This window comes from Bidens hawaiensis, unplaced genomic scaffold (genome assembly GCF_021521415.1).
Source record: "Bidens hawaiensis isolate Kalapana, Puna unplaced genomic scaffold, B.hawaiensis_p1.1 tig00025781_1, whole genome shotgun sequence".
NCBI classification, from domain to species: domain Eukaryota; kingdom Viridiplantae; phylum Streptophyta; class Magnoliopsida; order Asterales; family Asteraceae; genus Bidens; species Bidens hawaiensis.
Window position 1 is genome coordinate 264,016 of NW_027494128.1, and position 11,321 is coordinate 275,336.

At 40.1% G+C, this 11,321-nt stretch overlaps 1 protein-coding gene across 1 annotated transcript; it reads right to left on the reverse strand.

Moving 5' to 3' along the window:
* Positions 1-539: 539 nt before the first annotated feature.
* Positions 540-3,525, reverse strand: LOC143572239 (uncharacterized). The gene is made up of 5 exons (XM_077057456.1): positions 3,516-3,525; positions 2,367-3,405; positions 1,638-2,252; positions 1,158-1,548; positions 540-638 (listed from the first exon to the last, which is right to left on the reverse strand). The coding sequence occupies exons 1-5, from the start codon at positions 3,523-3,525 to the stop codon at positions 540-542; spliced, it is 2,154 nt and encodes a 717-aa protein (XP_076913571.1).
* Positions 3,526-11,321: the final 7,796 nt, after the last annotated feature.

Genomic DNA, 11,321 nt, shown 5'->3' on the forward strand with positions numbered 1-11,321 from the left:
CGCACTAAATTTACAAGTGAACGATTAACCACTTCAGTCTGCCCATCTGTCTGAGGGTGGTAGGCACTACTGAAATTGAGCTGAGTATTCACCATCTTCCACAGACTACGCCAAAAATGACTTAAAAAACGAGTGTCCCGGTCAGACACAATATAAGTGGGCTACCCATGGAACCGGTAGATATCTCGAAAGAACAATTGGGCTGCATTAACTGCATCTGTCGTCTTCTTTCAAGGAACAAAGTGAGCCATTTTAGAAAACCGATCAACAATAACAAATATCGAATCATGACCACGCTGAGTACGCGGTAATCCCAACACGAAATCCATGCTAATATCAACCCAAGGCTGTGAAGGAACGGGTAAAGGCATACAGAGCCCAGCATTTGTAGCGGTTCCCTTTGACACTTGACAGACCCTACAACGCTTCACAAACCGGTCTAATTCCTTGCGCATAGTGGGCCAAAAGTAGGAAATTTACACCAACTGTAAAGTACGGTCCCTTACAACATGCCCTTCACCATGTAACTCTTGAATGTTTTAAAGTCGAATACTTGAATCTGGAATACACAGTTGATTTCCCTTGAAAAGGAAACCGTCATGCACTAGGAAATCTGACCTCTTCCTAGATTGCACATCCTGCAAAACAACAGAAAAATAAGGGTCCACTATTAGCTGTTCTGTAACATCCGGCCCCTCGCACCACCAATATTGTCCGCTCTACCCACGAAGAGCTCACAGATTTGTTTTTGGTTGCCCAAAACGCGTTGGTGATTGAAGAGGCAGTACATTACTTATGAACCAGTGATCTCTCTTGTCCACGACCGATGTGGGATAGCCTAAGAGTGGGATAATGTTGTGTTTGCCAAGGGTGTTACAGACAACCCCCCTTTGGACTCATCGTCCTCTATAAGGTGTGTCCCAACATCCCGAACGACTCAAGAGTGGCTTTGATACCAACTGTAACATCCGGCCCCTCGCACCACCAATATTGTCCGCTCTGCCCACGAAGAGCTCACGGATTTGTTTTTGGTTGCCCAAAACACGTTGGTGATTGAAGAGGCAATACATTACTTATGAACCAGTGGTCTTTCTTGTCCACGGCCGATGTGGGATAGCCTAAGAGTGGGACAATGTTGTGTTTGCCAAGGGTGTTACATGTTCCATGAAGGTGTCTACACCCGGCACACCAACCCTCATACAGACAAGCAAATTGCTCCACCTACTCAAAGCATCTGCCACCCGATTCGAAACCCCAGATTTGTGTTTCACCACAAAAGTAAATTTTTCCAAGAAAGCCATCCATCTTTCGTGCTTATGAGACACCTTGTCCTGACTACGAATATGCCTCAAGGAATCATGATCTGTAAAAAGAACAAACTCCTTATGGAACAAGTAGTGGCGCCAATGTTTCACAGCCTGGACCACTGCATAAAACTCAATATCATAAGTGCTATAACGAAGCTTAGCACCTGTCAACTTTTCACTGAAATAGGCAACGGGCCGCCCCCTTGACTTAGAACTGCTCCAATTCCACCCTGCGAGGCATCTGTATGTAGTTCAAAAGTTTGAGAAAAGTCTGGTAATACTAGAATCGGCGCCGTTGTAAGTTTTTCTTTGATTAACTGAAAAGCTAACTCAGCATCTTCACTCCACATAAAGGTCTTCCCTTTCATACAGTCTGTCACTGGTGCCATGATGGAACTGAAATTTCGTATGAATCGCCTATAGAATGAAGCAAGACCATGGAAACTTCGTACTTCAGTTATTGAGTTTGGGGTTGGCCACTGCTTAATGGCTGCAACTTTAGACTCGTCTACCTGTATTCCTTCCCCCGAAACAACATATCCCAAAAAGAGAACTTCTGGGGCCATGAAGACACACTTCTTCTTGGCTGCATACAAACTGTCTTTGCGGAGTAAGGCCAAAACCTGTCGTATATGGCTAACATGCTCACCAATATTAGCACTATAAATGAGAACATCATCAAAATACACCACCACAAATTTACCGATAAAGGGCCTAAACAACTGGTTCATGACTCGCATAAAAGTGCTGGGGACATTAGATAAACCAAAAGGCATCACTAACCACTCATACAACCCCTCACGAGTCTTGAAGGCGGTTTTCCATTCATCACCCGGTCTAAGGCGAATCTGATGGTACCCACTTTTTAAATCCAGTTTCGTGAAAATAGTGGCAGCATTTATCTGGTCAAGCAAATCATCAAGTCGAGGAATTGGAAATCTGTACCTGACAGTAATTTTGTTGATGGCATGACTATCAACACACATACGCTATGTTCTATCCTTCTTGGGGGTTAACAAGGCAGGGACAACACAAGGGCTCATTCTTTACCGAACATACCACTTAGAAATCAAGTCTTCAACCTGCCTGCGCAACTCCTCATGCTCATTAGGACTCAGTCTATAGTGTGGCTTATTAGACAGTTGGGCACCTGGCTCCAAATCAATATGGTGCTGGATGTCATGCAACAAGGGCAAGCCATCTGGTAATTCATCAGGAAAGACATCAACAAATTCATCAAATAATGGAGCCATTGCTTCAGGAATTTCAGTCTCCTCAGACACTTCCTTCCCTATCAACACGAAAACCATTTCTGCATCCTTTAACTCCTCTTCAAACTGACTAATCGTCAAATAATTACAGGAAGACTTCGTGGCCAACTCTTTTGGCTTGCTAGGAACAAGAGTTAGCTTCACACCACCAAACATAAAACTGTAAGTATTTGAACGCCCGTTATGTTCAACGCTACGTTCATACTCCCAAGGTCTACCCAACAACAAGTGAAATGCATCCATAGGAACCACATCACACCAAATATTATCTTTATATGTTGTACCCACAGAAAAAGAAACAAGAGCCCGCTTGGATACCGTTACCTCGCCTCCCTTCTTAAGCCATTGTAGCTTATACGGTTTGGAACGACTCTCTGTTTTCAAAGCAATCTTACGAACTGCCTCTTCTGAGATCAAGTTATCACAACTCCCAGAGTCAATAACAAAGGTGCAAACCTTCCCCAAGATAGTACACGTGGAGTGGAATATGCTATGCTTTAGCCAATCATCATCATCCGCCTTTGGTGTATAGCAAGAATGCCTGACCACCAAATTCACCCCCACATCACCGGTCACAACCTCTTCCTCAATCTCAGGTTCATTGTCATATTCTGGGGCCTTTTTATATTCTTCATATTGTTCATCCTCAGACTCAACAAACAAATGTCTCTTACCCGCTTGTTTACAGTCAACTTGTCGATGGCCTGTCTCACCACACTTGAAACACTTCACCACACTACTACTAGCCCCCTTAGAAGTTGACCCAGTGTTGTTGGCCCCCGACCTCTGCTGACCTGGCACGATGATGGGTGGTCCATTGGACAACCCTTAAGTGATATAAGACCGCACAAAACATTTATTGTAAGATCCAAATACGTGTAAACGAATTGCAAACTTGGCTTCTACAAGTCACTTTAATCCTCAGGCACAGTATAACATTTTGCCATGGTTAGTTGATCATAATGTAGAAATTATGCATGTACCAGAACTGACCTCTGAGGAGGAAGATAGTGAAGAGGAGGATGATGTTTCAGATGATAATGGAGGTGTCGATGATGATCATGGAGATGGAGATGCTATAAATGTTGGAGTAGATGGTTGATATTGAGATGAGGAGTTACAAAACCAACCCTTACCTACACTACCAACCTCACCACCTAGCTCACCACAACAATACATTCAAACACCACCACAAAACCAAACACCATCCCCACCACCACAAATTGACTAATATATTCCATCCCCACCAACCTCACCTATAACCTAAAGCCCACCTCAAACCACATACTAAAACCCAAACCCTAATCCAAAACCAAACCATGCATACAATCGGTTTTTTTGTGGAATTAGTTGACTATGGTTACATACATAATTACAGGTAGGAGAAGATAGAGGATGTAATTACGAGAACGTGGGCGAAAACGGTGAAGAAAACGGAGTTGAAACGAGAAAGATATGAAGAAAACAAGAAAATGAGAAAGAGCTCCACCGTGGGCCACGGTCTGGACCGTGGGCCACGGTCCAACTGACCAAAAATGACAGTTTACACCGTACTTCGATTAAGTCAGTTCTGGACATGTTAAAGTTAATGCAACAAGACATGCAAAGGAGATATCAACTTGATGAAGTGCGCATGCAAAAGGATGAAATCCGTGACAAAGCCATCCAATCGTTGACTACTCAGATGGGTCAACTTGCAACTGATGTGGCAAATTTGAAGAAAAACAGCTCGAGTTTAAAGAAGGGGAACAACGTGCATATCAATGCGGTAAGTCTTTTATCTAATTTTGAAATTTCTAGTGTTCAAGTTGACCCAACACCACAGTTTATTGAGGGGGTGGTGGAAGATATTAGTGATGAGATTGAAAATGTGGTTAATTATGAAACAATTTTTCAAAATAACTCTGAATTACAACCGAAAGAAATTTTTTTTTGTGAAAATTGTTCTTGTGATAAATGTTTAAATGACAAATTAACCAAAATAAGGGGCCCCAAGTAAACCTCAAGACCCAGGAGTGCCCCTTTTATCATTCCAAATTGGTGAATTTAAACTAATCGGGCACTGCTAGATCTTGGACTTGTGTTAGTATCATGCCCGGTAGTTTATATGATCAGTATGAGTTTGGTCCGCTACAAAAAGTAAACACCACCGTGGTTTTAGCGGATCAAACCCATGCACTTCCTCGAGGCATGATATATAATGTGATGGTACATGTGGAGGATTTCTGTTACCCAGTTGAGTTTTTAGTACTTGATTATGCTAAAAATATAACTAACACGCAACCCACAGTCATATTGGGTTGACCCTTCCATGCCACTTCACTTGCAGTGATTGATTGTGCTAAGGGGACACTGGGAATAAAGTGTGGGAATCGTGATAAACGTCTATTATTATTTGAAAATATTGTTGACCCTTTTGTTGACAAGGAAAGCCTGAAGGCGGATTTTGTTAACAAGTGTGTATCCTTGAGAAAGGATCACACGAAAGTGGAGTGTTTTGTGATTGACAGGTTAGTTGAGAACAAAGAAGTTGATCATCAACAGAGTGAGAAGGTGGCAGAAAAAGGTAGCCGACCAAGGAAGACGAAAATGAGACAGCCACCTAACCTAAATGATCCATGGTGGAGGATGAGGATGTTCGGGTCTGACCCTGTTTTACCGGAAGACTGGCAACAATTTCTTGAAAAGGAGCATGCTTATAACGAGAAAGCTGCACGAGAGTGGGCCAGTCACCCACCTTGAATGTCATAAAAGTTTCAAAAATGTGGTAATTGTACATTTTGTATATTTTAATTTTTATTTTGCATTATAATTTCTAGTTTGTTTGTTATTAGTGGTATTTTAAGCTACCATCTTAGCAAAAACCAAGTGTGGGGAAATTCTTATGGATTCTTCTTCGACACTGTGTTGGGAACAACCCGGGTTTTTGGGTGGATGGGTGGTGGACATAATACTTTTGATTAAGTATTATGGGTTGTGTTGAAAAGAAAGGTTGTGTTTTTGATGTAGTTTGTTTCATTTTTTCTTCTCAAAATCGTACATTGGGGACAATGTATCCCAAGTGTGGGGATGAGGAAATTTTCTTTTGTTTTGAAAAATTTCGTAAAAAAAATCAAAGAAAAAATTAAAAAATCAGAAAAACTTAAAAAAAATATAAAAAAATGTGTGTTTAATGAAACCGGAAAGTGGTAAGATGGTGGGGTGAAGTTTTGGTCCATTTTCATGGTCACAACTCCCTAAATAACATGCGCCTTGTTGTTTTTAAAAGGAGAGAATGTAATTTTCTAATCAAGGTTAGCATGCTTTCGGTGTAATAACTTGCATAACACGTTCGTTTACACTTGAAAATTGAGAAAGCAAGGATTGGTGAAATGGTTGATATTCTCCGATAGAACTTGTACAATTAGTGCATTTTGAGATCATAGCCTGGCATGAGTGCAAAAGTGATAGAGGCACTTAGGTTAAGCCTCGTCTGGATGAGCGAGAGTGTGGGTTTTGGGGGGTTGGGGCCTCATACATTATACATATGAGGACGGTTAATGAGAGGGGCCAGGGGTTGGTTCCTTTAGATACCTTATTGGGCCTATTCTTTTATTCAATCAACCCAGTGTTATATTGTGAAACGATCCGACTTAATAGGTTTCTATGTAACTGTTTTAGTATTTGTCAATTAGATCTGTTAAGTATTATGTTTATCATGCTTACAAAGTTGAAAAACAATATTTGAGTTTCAAGTTTAAGTATGCAATGTTCAAGTATTATATTAGTTCAAAAAAAATGATGATGTTAGTGATATATATAGTTGTTTATTTTTTTGTTTACTTAGTTTGATTGTAATGAGTCGGATCGGATCGCTTGAGCTACTTTCAATATTCCCTTCCATACCCTTACACTTGGCCCCATTACAACCCATTTTAATACCTCTTGATTTGTATTCATGTCAAATGCATTTACTTAGGTGGAGATTTGATGATTGTACAAGAGTATGCGAGGAGAATTGATTAAATATGAAATGTATGGATGATCACCAAGAAAAAAGTTAATGTGTAAATGTGTTATGTATAGGTAAAAACCGAAAGCATGTTAGGTTTGGTTAGAAATCTATGGTCTAAATGGAAAGTCAAGTGAACTAGTGCAGTCGATAAAAACAAGGGAATAGGGTATGACTTGGGACCTTAACCGAACCGGAATTGTGGTAAGATTGGTGGCTACAAGTTGAAAGTAATAAAAAGTTTGTGTTGAGATGTTGCTTGGGGGCAAGCAACGGGTAAGTGTGGGAATGTGATGGGTGGTCCATTGGACAACCCTTAAGTGATTTAAGACCGTTAATAATCATGCGTTTAATTGGTTTATCTTGTTTAATTAGATGACTACGTTTACTCATATACTTGCAGGTAGGAGAAGATAGAAAATGGAATTACGAGAACGGGGCGAAAACGGTGAAGAAAATAGAGTTGAAACGAGAAAGATATGAAAAAAACAAGAAAATGAGAAGGAGCTCCACCATGGGCCACGGTCTGGACCGTGGGCCATGTTAGAAAACAATTTAAAATAAATATATTACAAAATCAAACTTAATATCATTTCCCATATTGGAAGATTCTTCTTGACAGCAAACAAGTCAAAGACCCTTGGAGCATGATCAAATGGATTTCCTTTTATTCTTAATTGATAGCATTTCCTTGTATAGGTTTGATTGATCCTTTATATTGTATTCATTTTTTGTATTGTGATTTAAGAAAAATACTTACAGAGTAAAAACCAATTCGATATCTCTTTGTCAACATGGTATCAAAGCAGTGCACATGATCTTAGGATCGATGAACCTTTTTTTTTCTACTCATCATCGACTCAGTAATCTGATTAACCTTCCAAACCCACAAACCCATTTGTTCAAACCTTTCAAATCCACATTCCATGGCAGAATATAACAACAACAGTGATGATCTTGCTTTACAAATATCCAATTTCCTCAAACACAGCCTCAACAACCAAAATCAAACCCAAAAACAAAGCCTTTCGGATAGCTTGAAAATTAGTCTCAAGCTTAATAGTCAAAATTACGCCCTATGGCTTGAATGATTCGAGTGGCCATCGTGGGTAAATCAAAAAATCTTCTGAATCACTTATCCAGAAACCCGGCACCACCGGAACCAAGCGACGAAAAGCATGAGCAATGGGAACAAGACGACTTAGTTGTGTTCTCGTGGTTGATACAAAACATTGAACCCGCTCTTGCAAGTAACCTAACCTAATTTCCCACGGCTAAAGCATTGTGGGATGCGTTGGTGGTTACTTATAGTAGCAGCAAGGATAAACTACAAACCTTCGACTAACATGTCAAAGCAAATGGAATCAAACAGAACGGCTCGCCTCTTGAAGATTTCTGGATCATTATGCAGGGGGTATGGGGAGAAATTGAAAGACGAGACCCGAACCCAATGACATGTTCAAAAGATATAACAACATACAACAAAATCCGGTCAGAACAAAAGCTCTTTCAATTCCTCAACGCCCTTGATCGACAATATGATGCTGTTAAAAGAGAGATCCTTCGGTGGGACCCACTACCCTCGGCTGAGGGCGCCAATGCGGCCGTTAGAAAGGAGATGGAACATCAGGGCATATTAGGAACCATCGAATCCTCTCAAAACGGTGTGGCGGAAGGCTTGGCTGCCAACGGGTCACACGAAGCCGAAGGTCTAGGGTTTCTGTCGAAAGGGCGAATCAGTCATATAATCTCCTTCAATAGTTCATCATCCCGGGTCAATAAATCAAAACTGAAATGCAGTCATTGCGGTATGAACAAACATACCAAAGACGAATGCTTCAAACTTGTTGGTTTCCTCGAGTGGTGGAAGGACGGCCACAAAAAGGGAAACAAAGAAGGGGGAAAGACGGACGCTACGGTAGGAAACTCAGTGGCCACCAATACAGGCGGCAACCATCACGATAACGGAGCAAGGAGCGGTGGATTTGGTGGCTTCGCATCAGCCGGAGATGGAGGGAAAAATAGCGATCGAGGTAACGGGGTTGAGAAACTATTCTCAAACCCCTCTGTATTAAACCCTAACTTGTTTCAACCTTTTGATTTAGAACCAATCAATGGAAATCTTGAAGTACAGAACAATGATAATCTCGACCAAAAAACTCATAACCCCAAAACTCCTTTTTTAAAAGGCAATAACAATGACCCTCAAGATTTTGTTATTAGTCTAAATAAGTCAAAATTTATAAATAATGTTTTTGAAAACTTCAAACAACTCCCTTATGTTTCCGTACTTAATTAAACCAAAGTTGAATGTTACAATTCCTTTGAAACATTAAATAATATGCCAAAAAATTATAATATTTTTGATACTGACCAAAGTTTTAAAAAACAAGAAATTAAAACCTCACAAGGTTTTAATTTTAAATCTAACCAAAATGGAGTTTTGGAAGATGAAAACTTAGAAGCAAAAGCAAACATGGCTAAAACTTGTGAAAATTTGGATAAATTATGGATTTTTGATTGTGGTGCTACTGATACGATGACTTTCGACGTATCTGACATAGTCATAAGTACAAAACCCAAAATTAACCACATCAAAACCACTAATGGGGAATAGTTCCAGTACAAGGATGAGGAACTATTGAAATTTCTCCGACATTAAAACTTTCAAATTGTCTTTATGTTCCTTCTCTATCACATAAATTATTGTCTATTAGTCACGTGACAAAAGAATTAAATTGTACCGTGTTAATGCACCCCACTTTTTGTGTCTTACAGGACATCAGGACGGGAGCGATCATTGGGCGTGGCACTGAACGCCAAGGGTTGTACTATGTGGATGAAGTGACTCAACACGGTACTGTGATGCTGGCTCATGGAACTAAAAATAGAGAAGCTTGGTTATGGCATAGAAAATTGGGGCACCCTTCTATTGGTTATCTACATCTCTTATTTCCAAATTTATTTTCTTTTAATGAAACATTAAATTGTGAAACCTGTGTTTTGGCTAAAAGTCATAGACATACATTTAAACCAAATAACACAAAAGTCGATTCACCTTTTTCCCTTATCCATTCGGATGTATGGGGACCAGCAAAAGTTATTGGTGGACAAAATTTTCGCTTTTTCGTTGTTTTTGTTGATGATTGCACTCGTATGACATGGATTTACTTTCTAAAACACAAATATGAAGTTTTTGATAAATTTACAATGTTTTATGCCATGATACAAACAAAATTTAAAACCAACATCCAAACTCTTAGATCCGATAATGGGGGGGAGTTCATAAATGATTCAATGAAACAATTTTGTCAAACAAAAGGAATAATTCATCAAACGTCTTGTCCATACACGTCTGAGAAAAACGGTACTGTCGAACGGAAAATCCGCATACTTTTAGAAATTACTCGAGCTCTTCTAATTGACTCTCGAGTTCCTAGATCATTCTTGCCTGAAGCCCTTGCTACTGCCACATACCTTATAAATAGACTACCAACCAAAGTTCTTGATCTAAAAACACCCCTCCAAACACTTTCAAAATTCACTAAACTCCCACTGGTTCTTACATTACAACCAAAAATATTTGGGTGCTCTGTTTTTGTCCACATACCCAAAACTCACCGAACCAAACTCGACCCATGTGCTGAAAAATGTGTATTTTTAGGCTACGGTGTAAATAAAAAAGGATATCGTTGCTATGGCCCAAAAAGACGTCACATGTACACTACTATGAATTGTGATTTCCTTGAAACCGAATTTTTCTATACCTCCCAACACAGTGGTCAGGGGGAGACAGATTATGACACACTTAGTTGGTTAAAATGGGTTCCAAAATGGCTTTCATCATCTGAAGAAGTCAATCACAGTACCCAAGATGAGTCACGAAGTTCACAACAATCTGATGGCCCAACAATCAGTGTTCCGTGTAACCAAATCCTCTCAACCTGGCGCCCGAGGTGAGTAGTTCTCAAACACATGAGGGCATACAAAATATAAATATAGAATCTCATGAAAATCAGAAAATTGATAATCATGAGATAGCAGTAGAACAAACAGTGCAGGAGGAACAAATTCAAAACGGAACACAAGAAGAAACGACCGAACGATATGTTCTACCACCAAGTGCCAATAGAGGAGTCTCACCTAAACGATATTCCCCTGAGAAACAGTCCCGATCATCCAAATACTCTATAGCAAACATAGCAGAAGCGAACTTATCCGAAGAAGCTAAATCCTTTAATGCTTCCCTGTATGCTGAACAAATCCCAACCTCGGTGGAACAAGCCTTAGAATCAAAGAACTGGAAGGACGCAATGGAAACAGAGATGAAGGCACTAATTAAAAATGGCACATGGGAGAAGTGTGATCGTCCGTCGGGAAAGAAACCTGTTGGTTGTCGATGGGTCTTCATAATCAAACATAAACCAGATGGATCGATTGAAAGATATAAAGCAAGATTAGTAGCTAAGAGCTATACCCAAACATACGGGATTGACTACTCTGAGACATTCTCTCTGGTTGCGTAGATCAACACAATCAGAGTCCTTTTTTCGATCGCTGCAAATGAAGGATGGCCTCTTCATCAATTTGATGTTAAGAATGCCTTTCTACATGGAGAGCTACAGGAAGAAGTATATATGGAAGCCCCACCCGGATTCATAGAAAATTTCAAAGCTAAGGAAGTCTGTCGCTTAAAAAGAACTATCTGTGGGCTGAAACAATCCCCTAGAGCTTGGTTTGTCAGATTCACCG